Raw genomic sequence first — 18,312 nt, forward strand, 5'->3', positions numbered from 1 at the left:
AAGATTTATTTTAAAGGTTTGCATGATGGAAAAGAGCAGGGATGGAGACTAATGAAATAAAACAACCACTTATTACTCTATGGCAGGTACCACCCTGAAGGATTTGTATGCCTTATCTCCTTTAGCCCTCTCTACGACCCTATGTATCCCTATTTTAGAGTGAGGAATTTAACTGTGGGATTATACTGCCTACAGGTGCCATATTTGGGGATTTGATCATTCTTAACAATCACTCCATAACTATGAGACCATTTAGAAGGCCACAGTGTAGTTTGCAGTTTTGACTATTATAAATTAATGAATTGCTATTTTATTTTGGATCCACTTAGAGAAAAGTATATTTGTTAGCTTCTCTAGACTCATATAAAGCCCATAAGCCTCAGAGAGAATTTCATACTCCTTAAAATAACACTACTTTTAAGAATAGAAGAAATATAAAAGTTTAGAGGGGGGAAATGCCAGTTACTGTTTAAGATCTGTTTAAGGCTTCTGTTTAAGCCTTTAAGAAGGGCTGCTGTAAATAGTAATGTTAGAATGGACTTCAGAAGTCAGATAGATGAGAACTTTTACAGATGAGGAAACTGAGGTTCAAGGTCATAGAACCACTAATAAAATGTGCTCTCGTAATATTTAAACTCTGCTTATGTCTTACAAGATTGAGGTATTCTGCAAATAAAATTGAATTGTGGTGAGCTTTTCCAAAATTGTAGAAAATAATAATATACTCTTCTCATCTTAAAATTGTTTATAAATGTTTTATACATTGATTACTGCAATAAATATTCATGAAAAACTTAGCAACAATCTAAGAATAATTACTTGTTTAATAACTTAGGTTTTTTTTCCCTATCTGTGAACTTATGCTTTTATTTCATATAGTCAATTTTTACTTAATGAAATTTCTTAATTCCTGTGATGTTATGATATACTACTAAGGCATGCATGCTAAGTCGCTTTAGTCGTGTCCAGCTCTTTGTGACCCTATGGCATAACCCTCCAGGCTCCTCTGTCCATGAGATTCTCCAGGCAAGAATACTGGAGTGGGTTGCCATGCCCTCCTCCAGGGCATCTTCCCGACCCAGGGATTGAATGTGTGTCTCTTAGTCTTCTGCATTGGCACGTGGGTTCTTCACCTCTAGCACCACCTGGGAAGCCGCATGCTACTAAGGCATCAACCCTCAAGTACTCTGCCTGCTAAAGACGTGAGAACCACTGCCTTATAATACATGGTCTCTTAGATTTATCAACTAATGCCTTAAATTAAAAATGCGTTTCTCCTGAGTTTATAAATAAAGCACTGCTTCACTCAGATGAAAGCTTGCTTACCTCGGAAACATTTTCTTTTTTGGTGCAATGTCTGAATTAATATTTAAATATGTACATTTTATATTGGAGATTTACAATTGCAATTGACTACCGTGTACTTCTGTACTGATGCTGGGAAAGATTGAGGCCAGGAGGAGAAGGGAGCAACAGAGGATGAGCTGGTTGGATGGCATCACTGACTCAGTGAACATGAGTTTGAGCCAGCTCCGGGAGACAGTGAGGGACCGGGAAGCCTGGTGTGCTATGTATAGTCCATGGGGTCACAAAGAGTCGGACGCGACTGAGCAACTGAACTGAACAGTGTACGTCAGTATTATCTGAGCTGAAAACTATTGAATACTCATACCTAATTAACTTGAATATCTATTTTTAAAAATCATTTGAATGTAAATTTACACTTAAACTTAGTTAACTACCAAAAATTGAAAAGAAGCATTTAGAAATCAGTTTTGTGTCTTTTTAAATAGGCATTGTTTTATTTTTTAATGGTTAACCAAGAATTAAGACTTGCATATTCACACAGACCAGGAACCTCCGGGAGAATAATTGGTAAGAGCTGAGCCCTGCTGAATAACATTCTCTGCCTTCCTCTGTTGACATTCAATATCTTTGAGGTCAGCTCTGATAGCTGCCAGTAACCAGAAAGTTAAGGAGAGCTAGAAGTAGATGAATCCTACCCCAGGCAGCTGCCTGTATCAGTAGAAGATTTTGTTGTTGTTGTTGTCGCAGCTTAGATATTTATAAAGTCCAAGCACATTTAAATTTTCAGACTGTGTTAAGAGCAGCACCGCAGCTTTCAGTGGCCATGAAGTTGGGCACATCCCAGCCAGGAGTAGGACGTCAGATCTCATTGTTCTTCCAGCCTTTCAACCCTCCCTTGAAGCCCCTCAATAAAATGGTTTGATAAAAAAAAAAAAATAGTACACACACCACAAGATATACTTTACTGGAATATATGGATCTATATTCTTATGGAAATCATAGTTCTTAACACTGAGAATTTTTCTGTAAAAGATAGACAGTTTGACATGTATGACCTGTAGAAGAATTATTCTCTTTTTGTAAAATCTTAATAAAATTAGACTATGGAAATGTACTTTGCTTTTTCAAATCAGAAGTTATAAGCATAATGATTGGTAATTAATTATATGTGATAGTAGTAATGATATGGGCAATGGAGATTTTTATTGTTTTAGAATTTTTTTATCCCCAGAAATACCACATGCTGCTTTGCAGATGTTAACTGACTGTAGCAATTAGATCATCTGGAAAACTTAAGTTGTTTTATTATCTTTAATTTTATGAATGTTCTTATTTTTGTAATAAATTTAATAACTGAATGAAGTTAACTGTAACTTCCAGCACTCAGCAATCTTGGTTTTTTTTTCCCCTGCATTTCCACCTATCAGCACAGGAAGAAGTAACATGGACTGCAAAGTCTTGTCCTGTCCTACATTTTAATTTAGAATAAAGAGTAATAAAATCTTTATCTATAAATTAGATATCTTAAGATTGAATCATTTTAAACCTAGAAATGGAAGCTGTCAATAGAAAGGAATATTATAGTAATTTATTTTCTTCTAGAGCAGAAAAAATTATAAAGCAAATCTAACTTTTAAATTCAGACTTGTGTGCATAGTATAATGTTGATACATAGAGAAGACAGCATTCTGGTTAAGAAAAGGTCAGTAGTTTATATTTATGGCTCTGGAAGTGTATAATGGAAAAGGTGGTTTCTAATGGTAGTGACCTAAGATGTTTTAACATCAGAATCTTTCTAACTTCATGACAGTTCTAACATCATAACAGTTGACCTGTATAGTTCTACTGTTTCCAAAGTAGGAAGTTCATTTTATTCTTTATTTTAAAACTGAAAAGAACTGAACTTTCCTAATACCTTTTTTAATAGCATTAAGCAAATTATTGACTCTGGGCAGGTAAGATATGTCATCTTGACTTTTTTTTCATTTCTAACATGAGAAAGAGAATACTTCTCTAACTTTCCGGAATTTATGTACACATCAAATTACATAACATTTGGAAAGCCATTCTGGAACTCAAAACATTGGAAACAAATAGGTAATAATGGCACTATTTTATGTAACTTTCAGACATTCATAGTGTGACTTTTCAGAGTAGAGAAGTTGTGTATACATTTGTAATGTCTTTTCCTAGGGACTTTTTCAAGCAGTTTACTTTTATTGTCTATTTCCTGTCTTCTTCCCCCAGTAAGATTCTGATTAATCTTTCCTGCATTAGTGCTTTCTATATGCCAGGCAGTATGAAAAGTATGAGGGTTCTAAGTCTGCACCTTTGAGAAACTCATAATCAAGTAGCTGAGAAACATGTGTTTTTTTAATTACATCACCACTCCAAAAATCCCCAAATCATGGTTTAGACAAAACTATAGTGAGTCTCAATTATCTGGAGCAACACTGTCAAATAGAACTTCCTGAAATGGTGAAAATGTAGTAATCAATAATTGTATGTGGCTGTTAGGCTCGTGAATATGGCTAGAATGACTGTAGAACTAAATATTTTAATTAATTTAAACTTAAATAGCTGCATATAGAGTGAGCTGATTCCTGTCCTGTGCTAGTGGCTGACAACAGTGCTAACAAGCCGCTGACTGGTTGCCCTGAATCATGTGAGGTGAGCAAGTCCCCAAATAGGTTAACGGCCCCTGATAATTCAGAGTTGAAAATATACTGTGCAATAATTCTACTCATTCTATTGAGAATGTTTTTTATTGTTTTTTTCCTCATAACATTGCAGTTTGGACCAGAAAATCCCTTCAGAACCCAGCAAATGGCTGCCCCTAGAAATATGCTTTCTGGATATGCTGAACCAGCCCACATCAATGATTTTATGTTTGAACAGCAAAGAAGAACTTTTGCCACTTACGGTAAGGTGATAAGAGAGTTCAAGTTAAACCTTATTAGAAATGATGTGTGTGTGTGTAATAATCAATTTTATCTTCTGACTTTTTAAATTTATTAATCTGGATGCCTTAAGAGGGTAGTGTGTTTTCTTATACATATCTGTAAATATAGCAATGGGAAGGTGCACTAGTATTTTTAGCTGTCATTCTAAACCTGCTCTGATTTCTGAATACTAGAAATATTCTGCGGTCTTAAAAACAGAATGTTTTCTGTTGTACTTTTTGATAGCACTTCATACTGAATGACTGTTATATGCAGATTACTGTTGAAGTTGGTTAATAACAGAATAGAGTGAAGAGTATTCTTGCCTGGAGAATCCCATGGACAGAGGAGCCTGGCAGGCTGCAGTCCATGGGGTCACAAGAGTTGGACATGACTTAGTGACTAAAGAAGGAAAGAGTCTTAAGAGTTATATTTTTATTTTCTTATGTACTGGTTGACTTCACTGTCTTTCTCAAATCTCTCTGAAAAGTTTTCTGTTGATTACTGAGGGATGTCAAGAAATGGAATGGCTACAACTTAATGTGCATACAAAGCTGGGAATCCCCTCTGAAAGAAGATGGTCTTTATAATAATGTCCTTGTTGTTGGTTCCACAGAACAGAAGTCTGGTCACTTATATCAGATTTGTTCATATTTGGTGGCACGTTTTCTATCTCTTCCTATAATCTACATCTGTAGGTTGAGAGATACATTGATTACCTTCTGCTTTTAAGAACTTTTTGGTAGAGTGGTTAAGCAAAGTAACTGAGAATGTTTTTATGCCCATTGTAGTTGTAATCTTTTTCTGTCCTATCTGCCATTAACTTCCATTATTTTAAGGGAGGGCCCCACAAAAGTTAAGAAAGCAGTATCATGTGAAATATTATGTATGCAGTGATGCTTTTTAATAATAGTTGTTTTCACTAAAAAATAACAGAAATTTCAAACATTTAGGAAAGAGGGAAAAAAAGGTTACCTATAATCCTATTATACTAATATGTCTACTTTTAGTGAAATTTATTCCTCCAAGTCTTTTTTATTATACATATTTGTATTAGAGAGCTATAATCCTTCTAAACTAAAAATTTTGCAGCTTGCTTTTTTTAAAATCAATATTCTGTCATAAAAATTTTTCAGTGTTACTTTATAATCTCAAAGCTTATTATTTTTAAGAGCTATGTAATACCCACTGATTGGTTTTATCTCAGTTTACATATTTATTCTAATGTTGGAAAGGGTTTTTTTTTTTCCTAGTTTTTAAAGAGTGATGTAAACTGATTCACTGAATTAGTTTAGAGGTTTAGTACAAATAGTCTTAGTTATTTATCCATAATATATTCTTGGAAACTGGTTGTAAAAAGATTGTCATATATTAGATTATATTTCACCATGCCAGGGTTATAATGGACTTAACAGGTGACAAAATTCATAGCAAAAGATTTTATACCTCTAAAATCTTCAAAAAGAGTTCAATGACACTTCCAATTCCACAAAATAAATGCATTGTACCCATTGCTTATATGTAAGGGATTCCATGTAAACCTAAAATATATGTGCAGTACATAAAAACCAACCCTGTTGCATCATGAATTTATTATATCCTAGCCTACAATAAAACAAACATAAAGATTTTGCATATTTTTTTAAGACTTTAGAAAGAAGGGCCTTAAGCAGTAGCTTAGATAGCTTAAATCTTTAAAATAAAATAAAACAAGTAAAAAGTCAGTGCAGATACCTACAAAGTTTATACTGATACCTACTTTTCTTAAGCTATCCTATAGCAAGAGTAAGCATTTAGAGCAGTTCAGTTGGCTTTAGACCTAGATTCAGAAATAGCTTATTTGGGGGGAAAAAAATAGCTGGTATTTTTTTTGCCTCTTCCATCAAGAGAGAGTGGGCTAGGACACAGAATGAACTATTTAGTGAGTTAAAGACATAAAAAGTGAATGTGGGATATACCATTTTACGCAGCCTGGAATAAAAGGAGTAGCCCTTGCAAACTAAGAAATGTATGGTCTTATGAAAAATCTTAGAACTGAGAACCACTTATTTGAACTTAAATTAGTAAACAAGTTAACCAACCTCAGGTTTAGCAGTCTTTTTTTTCCCCCCTCCAGGTACTAAGCAAGTATAACTTGTGTTAATTTTAAAGTTTTATCATTTTTTCATGAAAAATTCTTGTCTAGCTCCAGGTAGTAATTCCTATCTACTTGTTTCCTCTCACTCTTGTATATGTAATGTAAAGCTACAGACCTTTCTGTTACCTTCTCTGATTTGCTTAGTACCAGGGAACAAACCTTCCTGATACCTTGTACTAGGGTTACCTATGAGACATGAAGGAGATGGCCCAGGAATTCAGCCTTACCTGTGTTATACTTATCACTCTGTAACTCTGCTGGGATATAGAACGAACATTAATCCTACGTTTCTTCCCATTTTTAAATGGTTGTAGCAGTGTTATAATCTAAGTGTATTATTTTATTTAGTTTATCACAGCCACCTTTATTCCTTATCTGGGAAGGTAGTCTCTCTTATTTATCATCCCACTCACTTATGCTACTGTTGTGTTTTTAGCTCCCTTTTTTGGTGTTTCTCTGAGTTCTTAGTCTCTCAGTGGTTTGTGTGAATTCTTTTGTCCTATTCTTCCTTTTCCTCTTGGCTTCCTAGCCTGTTCCTTTGGGTTAATGATTCTGAATAGAAACATGGCCCACGAAGAAGAATTGGTCCTCAGAGTGTGAGTGGACAGTTGAATGTGATAAAGTGATAACTCTTGGAGATAAGCGCAGAAAGATCCAACATAATGAAGACCTTTAAAATTATCTTGAGCAGCTTTGCCTCTCATAGGCAACTTTACAATTGAAAATTTGGTTTGCTTCTGATAGAATTATTGTTATGTACATCTTGATGATAAAAGAAGCTGTGACATTTTCAGAAAATAAGGAAGAAATAAAGTCACAAGAAGACAGACAAAAGAAGCTGTTTTCAACATCTTGGGAAGGAAAATGTAAAATGAGCAAATATGCATAGAATTAAAATGAATTGTAAATGGGAAAAAAAAATGGAGTCAGTAATTTGTACTTTTTTCCTTTCAGGTTATGCATTGGACCCTTCATTAGATAATCATCAAGTGTCTACTAAGTATATTGGTTCTGTAGAAGAAGCTGAAAAAAATCAAGGTAATTTATTTGAAATATTTAATATCAAATATACATAACTATACTTATTGTTTGTAAGTTGACTTTGGAGTAGGGAAAGAACTAGTATTTAATTTAGCTCCTGATTTTTTTAAACTTGAGACAGTAGAGTGATATAGTTTAGAGCAGTGTATTTATATAGTTAGTTTAGAGCTTGCATTTGCTCCTTACTAGGTGTGCAGCCTTGTAGGGAAAAAAGGCAGTCATACCTATGGCAGGGAGGTGAGTCCTTGGCACAGTGCCAACACTGTAGAAATCATTTAAGAAATGAAAATGAATGTATACCTAATTTTAGCAATTTATTTCTCAACACTAATATAAAGCTCCATTTTAACAGCAGAAAAAAATATCATTGTGCATATCTGTGGAAATTGCCTTTAAGGGTTGCTTTGAAGCTGAGTTTGAATATGTGTTTTAAAACATATGTTTGTGCCTGTGTTCATTTTGTACTTATTATAAGACAAAGCATCATACTCTCAATGTTAACTTGCCACAAAGCTTATCAGCCCCTTGGAATCTTATCCATAAAATGTTGGATAGAAAAAGAATATGCTATTTGTATGAAGGCACTTTGTAACTCTATAGCCTATATGATCAAGCTGCCTTTGGTTTATGAGCTAGATTGTTGTAAAAATAGGATTTTAACAACCTTTTGTTATAACACAGCCTAAAGGAAACTGATTTGAATTAATACAGGTAAGTTTTTCTCTTTGTTAGACCTCTACAAGTTACATCTTTATGTAGCTAGATTCTCAGTTAACAGTGAAATTTTGACCATGGCTCTGGTAAACCTTTCTTTTTCCAATTTAATGACTACACACAGCATGCCACTTTGTACTGATCAAATGAGAATCCCAACTAGAAACATCCTCTTTTCTTCCTGTTAAGATATATGATATCAGAGGTCCAGTTTAGATTGAGTTCACTTGGAAGAAATCCAGATTCTTGTGAAACCTTCTTTATATTGTTGCATTATAATATAGTGAAGCAAGGAATAGTTATTAATGAAATTTTATCTAATTTGGCTATAAATGAGAAATTTGTTTATTCTTGCTTTCAGAGGTAAATTTTTCATTACTTAACATTATTAAATTGCTGTTTCTTTCAGAAAGTGGTAAAATCTACTGATAAAGGTCTGTGATTAATTAAAAGATTGTGTACCATGGCAGGATTACATAGCTGACTCTTTTTTTCACATATATTAGAACTTGGAAAATACTGCAGTTGAAGCAGTAGAAAGCTGCTTTGCCCAGAAGATTGAGTCTCTCTATATATAGCATGAGTCCATATGTCTGGATTCATATAGGTTTTATTTTGTGTTTTAAATAAATCTGTGAAAATATGTGTGTGTGTGTGCTTGTGTGTAAATCTCTTTAGAAAATACCCATATTTGTGATTTTTTTTTTAATGTAGGTTTAACTGTGTTTGAAACTGGTCAGAAGAAAACAGAAAAGAGGAAAAAATTTAAAGAAAATGATGCATCTAATATTGATGGTTTCTTGGGACCGTGGGCAAAATATGTGGATGAAAAAGATGTAGCCAAACCTTCAGAAGTAAGCTTTGATGTTTTTCACTGCCAGTTCAGCTGTATGCTATGTCTCAATGAAGGATATCTGTGTTAATAAATGAGGTTTCCTTAGAGAACTAAATGACTCATCAGAAGTTCTCTGCCTTAGTTGACTGAGAAAATACTGTAAGATTCCTTTGTTTTTCTTTGGAATAATTTTTGTTTATATTTTTCTGATTTATTTTCTTCCATAATTTTTAGCTAAAATACAGTATTGAACAATTGGTAATAAAAATCACCTTGATAATACTATTAAGGTGCCATAGTAGTTGCTTTTCTGATACCAATATTCAGATAGTATTTACAAAATCAGCCTTTCTATGATTTTAGAATTGGTGGGTTTTATTTAATTTTTTTTAAATTTTAACAAAGTAGTATATCTGTATATATGTTTTTCATAATATTATGATACAGCAAAGAACAAGATTAAGAGAAAATCCTGTCTTCAGGATGCTTACTTTCTAGTTCTATCTCATATCCAATTATGTCAGTAATACACATATGCTGCTCTTTATTTATTTTGACTTCTTATTTACTATAAGGATTTATTACTACCCTATTTTCCTTTTGGGCTTCCCTCATGACAAAGTCTGGTAAAAAAAAAATATCTGCCTGCAATGCAAGAGACCCAGGTTTGATCCCTGGGTCGGGGAGATGCCCTAGAGAAGGAAATAGCAACTCACTCCAGTATTCTTGCCTGGGAAACTCCATGGACAGAGGAGCCTGGTGGGCTGCAGTTCATGGGATCACAAGAGTTGGACACTACTTAGCGACTAAACACCACCACCCACTTCCTTTTACTGCTCTTCCCGTAAAAGTTGTGTCACAAATCTATAGTCATTGCTTATGTCCTTATGACTATTAAAAGCTGTTTATGAAGAACATTGTTTACTCAAATTCACTGTATTTCTGGTATGTACTAGATTTTCTAATTACCTCATTTTTTCACTTACATAATTAGCGTTATACATTAAATTACTCCTAGCTGTTCCAGAAGGAGAGGTTTTGTATTAAATGAGTTTAAAAGTTCAAGAACACCGTGTGTTTAATGCCATTTTGTAATCTGCCAAAGAGTTGAGATTGTTATCCTAGGAGACATACTTGCAGTTATTGCTTCACCAAAAAAGTGCACTTCCTTGTAAAGAATTTATGATCAGCAGTGGCCAGGATGGGGTTCTGGAACATCCATTTTAAAAATTCACTCCTTAATTTCCTTAGGAAGAACAAAAAGAATTGGATGAAATTACAGCAAAGAGGCAGAAGAAAGGCAAACAGGAAGAAGAGAAACCTGGAGAGGAAAAGACAATCTTACATGGTAATGTGTTTTTTATGCCTCTTCTTTTTTATGATAAACTTTCAGATATTTACTTTGTTCATATATTAATTGCCTTTACTAATCAGCTGCTGGGAATCATTATATTAGGAATTATATTGGACAGTTTGCATCCCAAAGAAATTATAGCAGACTCTTCTGTGTTGTAATTAGAGATAGCCACAGATTATTTTTTTGAAGTACTAATGAACTTTTTTTTAAAGGTAGATAAAGATTATGGTTCACAATCTGTTCTTCCCTAAGATAAAGTTGACTCTTTCTGGCATATAACTAGTCCCCCAGTCATTTTAACCTTTTCTTTTTAACCCAAGCCAAATTTTCTCCAGGTATGATCAAAGTTCATAACTGTTACTAAATTACACTTTTAAAGAATAAACTTTGTTTTTCAGGTAAGTAGGTTAGAGATCTATATGCTCATACGTATTTTGATTTGCAGAAGGAAATGCATATTCACCAAAATAAATTATAAATATTCTAGACTCTACCTGATTTATTACTAACTAGTTATATTGGGGAAATGATGTAGTGATTACCAGACTATGAAGAATAATCCAATTCAGATAGTATTGATTACTCTAATGTTATACCACTTATCAAATATATAGGTTTCATGAGGTCATATTTAGTTTTAGTTTCTCAGGTTCTCATTTTATCTCGAAGTAGTCTGTTTAGTACTGTGTGCTTACAGCCATAATAACAATAACAGCCAACATTTATTGAGGACTTATTCTGTGCAGCATACTACTAAATGCTTTGATACATATTATACTATGTCATTTAATTCTCAGATGTGACTTCATTGTAAATCTGATTGAAAGTAGAAAAGAGATTGGAAAAGGAACCTAGAAGGGCATAAAGGAGGAAAACAGGGAAAAGGATAGTTGATATACTTTTGTTTTAACTTCCTTTTAATCCTGTTTTGCTTCTGATTCTTTGCCAGTGACTCATGAGGCCCAAGTGTTATCTTTTCTTCTCTGAATAATTATACTGCAGTGGAGTCTTTTGTACACGCTGCTAAAACTGGATAAAGGAAGTAAGAGCTTATTTAAAGGTCTGATATTCTCTGGAAATTTAGGGATTCCAAAATACTACCTCTGATTGAAATAACAGCAGTGATTTCGGGCAGTTAAATTTTCGCTGTCTCTTGGTCTTAACATCATCAAAATAGTATTACCTAAACTTTAATATGCAATGATATCCTTGTGAATTAAGTGTTTGTTATTTTAAGAATATAGATTTCATAACTACAGCTTTTATTTGTTCACTGCTTTCTTTTGCCTTCTTGTTTCAGTTAAAGAAATGTATGACTATCAAGGCAGGTCCTATCTTCACATACCTCAGGATGTTGGTGTTAATCTGCGGTCAACTGTGCCACCTGAGAAATGTTATCTTCCCAAAAAACAAATTCATGTGTGGTCTGGACACACAAAGGTAAACGAATTGGTTGTTTTTATTTGCTGTAATGCATTAATATAACAGTGAAGCCAGCATAAATTTTCAGCTGTTGATGTGGGACACTCAGTATTTCTAGTGAAGATGTAGAGAGGAGAGAGCAGGGAAGTCATTAAAGATAAACTGGAGTCACTTTGGAGGTGCCAGCACATATGAGTCACAAGTGAGTACTCAGTCTTCAGGGTCATCTGATTGGGCCATGACATAAGCATTCATGGTTTGGTGTCTTACCCCCTCATGGTAGCCTGGGCCTTCGCTTCCAGGCTCCTGCCGTTATCTGCTTCCTCTTGGGCACCAACTCGGTGAGTAGTGGGCTGATACTAGCACCAAAGTCTCAGTAATTTTGCCTTAGCTCTTGGGGTTATCCCACTTCAAAGATTAGACGCTCCCTGCTTTATACACTATGATAATACTTAAACTAATGCAGAGACAAGGCACTTGAAAACTTTGATGTTAATATTCTTTGTCATATTCACTATTCCAACTGATAATTTCCAACTCTTAGCAAAGAAAGGAACTGAGTAAAAGAAGGAAGAGGAGTGAGGGCATGAGCAACATGATTGACTAAGAATTCCCCTGGGTGAGGAAGTCACTGATGAAGGTTAGAAAAGCTTAGTGTCAGTAAGGGCTGCTCTTAGAATACTTCTGAAGGTTATTCTCGGGTATGGATTTTAAAATGAAAAAAAAAAAAAAACCAGTAAATTACGTGGTTTAAAAATACACTGTCATTCCCTTTTGTTTAATTTTAGCTGAGATTTTGAATGCTTCTGATTGATAATTGTAATACCTTTTTACAGGGTGTCAGTGCAGTCAGATTGTTTCCTCTCTCTGGCCATTTGTTGCTGTCTTGTTCCATGGACTGTAAAATTAAGGTGAGTTTTCAGTAATAGAGTAGAAGCTACAAAGCTAGTGCTTTGGTTAAATCTATTTGGTTAATTATAAATAGATCTGAGTTTGTTAGGCAATTAGAGGCTAATTATTTTCTCTTAAGCCTTGTGAATGCAGCAGTTTATGAACTGCTTCCAAACATGTTGATTCAGATATGGCTTTGTAGTCCAATTGGCTAGGCTCTCTGTAAGCTTAGATAGCTGATTAGAACATAATCACTCACTTTAGCTTTAGGCGCATGAATATTTAATCACCAATAATGCATTTTTATAGAGGTGTTGGATATGTAACTGAGTTCATTTGTTCCTCAGTACCTTAGAGGTAGAAAGGATATGTGATAGAAATCCCATTTTTAGAGAGTAAATAATATAATTCACTCTTTTTTTCTTCCAAATGCTAGTAGCAGAATTGCTCCCAGCCTCTTTTCCCACTTTATATAGTCTTAGGAAGGTCTACCTTTAGTTGATGTTCAGCAATAGTGTGTGGTAGAAAAAAAACTGAGTTGCCAATACATGTCAATTTGATATGGGAAAGCCTTTTAAAAACTTAAAGCTGGTCAAATGGTTTTTATCTTTTGTATGTCTTCTGTGTCCAGATCATTATATTAGTCAATAAATATCAACCCTGTAGTGATCTTGGAAAGTTGATTCATGAAAATTTTATCCTTTGTAAATAATTCATGGGTAGTAATAATATATTAATATAAAGGTAGCATTTTTTGATGAGAGCAACAATTTAGGCATTTGTCTTGACTTAGTGGTTTAAAATGACAGGCCAGCAGTTTGGAGTAGCAAGACTTATTTCCTTTAACTTTCAATTTATACAGACTGTGTTAATTGAGATTAAAGCCTTCTTTTTGCCTAGTTAGAACAGCATAGAATTCAGTTGAGTTCATGTCTAGGTACACTTTATGTACATTTATTAGGCACCTGTTACGTACAAGGGCCCGAGGATAAAAAATTACTTTGGCACTGTCCCTGCTCTTACGGTGATCATTTCATTATGCTGTAAGTGATCCTTTTAGAGGAGGTGTTCTGATGTCAGAGAGGAAGCATACCCCAATAGGAAGTGTGAGTAAGGGGTGGGGGGGCGGACTCAGGGAGCATAGAGTATGTCTGAGAGGAGTAAACAGAACGCGTCGGCATCGTGTGTGCTGAAAACTGCAGGTTCTGTGACTGCTCGAGTCTAAATCTGAGCGGCATAGAGTGACTACAGTCATAACAGGGGACCGGGTCCAGACGTGTTTTCCTGGTGTGCTGCGGGAACCGAGGCTTTACCCTGCAGACCCTGGGTGGCCAGGAAGTGCTTTCTGTTTCAGATCACTGGCAACACTGTCCAGGACTGGATTTGAGGCAGGCAAGAATAAAGGTAGTTTCAAAACTGTTGTATTAATTCACTTTAGATGTAATGAGATCTATGAGCTTGTTATATTTTAGTCTAGATCTTCATTTTCATAACAGCTTTTAGTATATGTGCTGCCAAAGCAAGCACTCATAACAGCTTTTATAATCGTTAATACTTCAGAAGAGTTTAAAAAAAAAACTTTTCAGTACCAAAATGTTATAACATGGCAGTTTTAATAACATTTAATTCTTTTGAAGCTAGTTTATAGTATTACATAAGTAGAAACTTTTCATCACAGAAAATGTCAAATACAGAAGAAGAAAATGAAAAGCATGTGTATAAGCTCCATCTAAGTTAAGTTCTCTTAATTTCAGAGTTTAAAGTGTGTGTGTGTGTGTGTGTGTGTGTACATGCACATGAGTATGTGTATAGTCCAAATAGTGTAACACCTGTCCGTGGAATTCTCCAGGCAAGACTATTGGAATGGTTGCTGGTCCCTTCTTCAGGGCATCTTCCCTACCCAGGGATTGAATCCAGGTCTCCTGCATTGCAGGCAGATTCTTTACCATCTGAGGCAATAGCACCGAACAATGTGTTTAATAATATGTAATGCCTTGGTTAAGTTCCCTGTACACACACAGATACGCACACGCACATAGCTGGCATCTGACGATTGTTAGTGGTTGAAAGTTGTCATTTTATCAAAGGCTTGTATTAAATTTAACGTTTCTATGTGTTGGTTTTTTTTTTTTCCTCCAGCTATGGGAGGTTTATGGAGACAGGCGCTGTCTGCGAACATTTATTGGTAATATTTCTTTTCTCTCTGGCTATAAATCTGTTTGGAAAGACTTTTTAAACTAGAGTAACATCATCAACAGTAATTTTGCTACTACTGATTTTGCTACTGATGTGAAGGAAAGCCTTCACAGACTTGAGTGAGTGTTGAAGGAGGGGTAAGTCTCCCATATAAACAAAGAACTAGGAAGAGAGAGCAACAGAAGCTGTAGCAGAAGTGATATGAGAACTGCATTGAGGGAACCACTTGTACCTCAGCATTGTAAGCGTGAGGAATACAGTGAGAGGGGAGATCAGCAGCCGAGGTGGGCAGTGTGTGAGAGACCTTTGGTCTATCTAGGGGGTCTTCGGAAGCCAACAGCTGAACGGCTCTTGCAGGAAAGCATCATGATCAGATTTGAAGTTTTCAAAGATCACAATGGCAGTATAGAGGATGCTTTGATGGGGCAGGCCTAGAGGCAAGAAAATGATTTACAAAGTTATTTCATTAGTCTGGAGTAGAGATGATGAGAGCCAGAACTAGAGCAGCAGAGAAAGGAAAGGGTTAGGGTTAGAGAAAGGAAAGGAACAACAAAGAGTTGAAAGCAGTGGCTCTTAGTAACTAGAAGTGAGTGTAAAAAGAGTGAGGTGGAAATCTAGAGCGACTCCCAGGTGGCTGGCTGAATGGTGGTGCCATTCATCTTAGGAAGATGATAAGGTTTCACACTCATGGAATTTGAGCTGCTTTTGAGATACTGAGATGAAAATGTCTTGTAAGCAATTAGATAGCCAGATGTTGAGCTTTGAAGAGAAGCCGGGAATTGGCTGCAAACACAGGTAAAAAGAAAAGGTTAAGAGAACTCCTTGAAAGAAAGAAGACCAAAAAGAGGACAGCTTTGTGGCAGACTTTTGGTAGATTGTCTTTGTCAGATTTTGCATGAAGACTGGTTACATTTCCAAATTAACTATACCGAAATGAAACAATATTTGAATTATATTGGCTCTGTTTTTAGATTTAAGTGGGAGTCCATTCTGTATCGCTTTGTTATGATTTTAGGGCCTGACTGCACAAATAAATACTGCCCGAGATGCCCGGGCAGCCCAGAAGACTTTTGGGAAGGCTCTCGGCAGCATACAGGGAACCGAATGTCTCCTGTGTTGTAGGGGATTTGGTCCTCGTTTGTCCCCCCTGCTCTTGCAGCTTTTCACTGGAAAACTGAAAATTCCCACTTAGAAAGATGATAACAGCTCTGACCAGGACTCCTGCTGTAGGAAAGGATTCCTGCTTGCCATGACTAGAGGTCATTAGCAGTGGTGGTGATTTAGGGTCCCTGTTGACCATTTGTGCCATGCACATTTTGTACAATTGTCTTGGTCATAGTGGGATAGTAAAAAATAGGAAACTTTCTGCTTTCATTTAGTCACATTTTATTTACCCCTATAACTTTCAAAAGAGTTGATTGGTCCAGTAAGATTGATTTCTAAACAAAGCACCTTGAAATTAATTTATTGTCAAATGCCATTTTAAAACTAAATATAGTTAGTATTTGTTTTTAAAAAGGTATAGTCCATGAGATGCTGGATCCATTTCTATGAAATTCAGTAATGTAATCCCAGAAATATACAATTATTGAACAGAAGCCACAATTTTCATGAACGTTGGCTTTAGGTCACTTTGTTTTCATTTCCGGCTTGGCTAGTAATTTCAGAGTGAACCTTTAAAATGTCACCAGTCATTTCTCTTTCATTGGCAATAATTGGACTGTTATGTTTCCTTAGATTCTTGACCAGTCATCAGCTTTATGTATTACATTATTAAGAGAGTGCTATGAGAGACTTTTTAAAACAAAGTTAGATCTTTTCTCTTGATTCTTACCTAAATGTTATGCCTCAGAGTCACCTAAGGAGCTTTTCAAAGGGAGGGAAAACACCTACGTTCTGTAGCCCACACATAACATATTCTGAGTCAGTAAATCAGGAGGTAGAATTCCAGTGATTTTGACTCACAGCGTGGCTTGGAAGACACTGTTTAATGCTGTTTCTCTTATGGTGCTTGTATTTTAAATGAAGACACTTCACCTCACCTCCATTTCTATTGTCTCTGCCTTTAGGTCACAGTAAAGCTGTTAGGGATATCTGCTTTAATACTGCAGGGACACAGTTCCTCAGTGCAGCTTATGACAGGTATCTTAAGCTCTGGGACACCGAGACAGGTAAGAGCTCACTTATACTAACACATATTTACCTTAGAAATTAGCTTTTTAAAATGGAACAATGTGAGTAGTCTTCTCTGCCAAAATGGTACCTTCTCTAACTGCTGATTCTCATATCATTGGCTGTCAGTAATACCACAAAATATTGATAAAGTTGAAACTGAGCTGTAAAAGTAGCTCTTTCAGTATGAAATTCCTTTCCACGAAATACAGTTTATAAAGCAAATATATTGGTAGATAAGGAAATTTGAAATTTTCCATAGACTATTTAATTGATCTTTAGGTTATCCTCTATATAACGTACCATGCTGCATTGTATAATCATAGAAGCGCAATAAATACACGATGAACAGAATTAAATTTAATTGCCCCAATTGGTTAAAATGTAGGTCTAAACTTCCATGGGCAGATTGGTTTTATATATTCACAGACATATTGATTACATTAGCACATTATGGCTAGTATAATTTTATATAATCAGAGAACCATCTTTCATCGTACTGAGTTTTAAGGATAAAGAAAATAGCTAATAGTTATTGAACACTGTTTACCAAGCATTATACTAAGCACTTACATGCAGTATCTTGTTCAGCCCTAACAATATCACTCACTATGAATTTAAATACTACTATTGTTATGGATGAGGAAACTGAGGCTTAAGAGATAACTTTTCCAGGGTTACACAGCTAGTAATGGTCAAATTGGATTTAAACCAAGGTCTTTGTAATGCTAAACCCCATACTCTTAACCTCTTTGACAGTGGTCCTCAACTCTTTACTCCATGTTTTAATTACCTGGAGAGTTTTATCTGCTCTGCAATTGATGATACAGATTTACTTTTGAAAATATTATTTTTAATCATTAAAAATTCATGAAAAGGAACAATGCAGTTTGCAGTAAAGAACAAACAGGCTGCCATTTCTCCAAATTTATTAGGAAATGATCTCTTATCTCTAGATCTTAATTCCAGGGTTGTCTTTAAATGGTCAAATTTATTTTACCTACTTTAACTTGGGTCTTTGGTTTTAGGACAGTGTATATCAAGATTTACAAACCGAAAAGTGCCCTATTGTGTCAAATTTAATCCTGATGAAGATAAGCAAAATCTCTTTGTGGCTGGGATGTCTGATAAGAAGATTGTGCAAGTAAGTCTTTTCACAATATTTTTATTAAGATTCCTGAGCTTTACATTGTATCAGGGACTGAAATAAGGAATATTAACTTGTTTAATATTTGCTGCTTTTAGGGTCTGCTGATGCTCTAGTCTTAGCAGAAAGCAGTAAATGTATAAAAAGATG

The 18,312-nt window shown here is 35.1% G+C and overlaps 1 protein-coding gene across 1 annotated transcript in view; it reads left to right on the top strand.

Moving 5' to 3' along the window:
• CDC40 (cell division cycle 40) overlaps nucleotides 1-18,312 on the top strand; it is a 43,171-nt gene that overhangs the window by 14,113 nt on the left and 10,746 nt on the right. The window contains exons 3-11 of the mRNA XM_043439154.1: nucleotides 4,102-4,231; nucleotides 7,342-7,425; nucleotides 8,857-8,996; nucleotides 10,229-10,325; nucleotides 11,635-11,774; nucleotides 12,593-12,667; nucleotides 14,787-14,832; nucleotides 16,913-17,014; nucleotides 18,044-18,159. Coding sequence (XP_043295089.1) covers nucleotides 4,102-4,231; nucleotides 7,342-7,425; nucleotides 8,857-8,996; nucleotides 10,229-10,325; nucleotides 11,635-11,774; nucleotides 12,593-12,667; nucleotides 14,787-14,832; nucleotides 16,913-17,014; nucleotides 18,044-18,159 — 930 coding nt within the window. The remainder of the gene's footprint in view (nucleotides 1-4,101; nucleotides 4,232-7,341; nucleotides 7,426-8,856; nucleotides 8,997-10,228; nucleotides 10,326-11,634; nucleotides 11,775-12,592; nucleotides 12,668-14,786; nucleotides 14,833-16,912; nucleotides 17,015-18,043; nucleotides 18,160-18,312) is intronic.

The sequence above is a fragment of the Cervus canadensis genome, chromosome 20 (genome assembly GCF_019320065.1).
Source record: "Cervus canadensis isolate Bull #8, Minnesota chromosome 20, ASM1932006v1, whole genome shotgun sequence".
Classification (NCBI taxonomy): domain Eukaryota; kingdom Metazoa; phylum Chordata; class Mammalia; order Artiodactyla; family Cervidae; genus Cervus; species Cervus canadensis.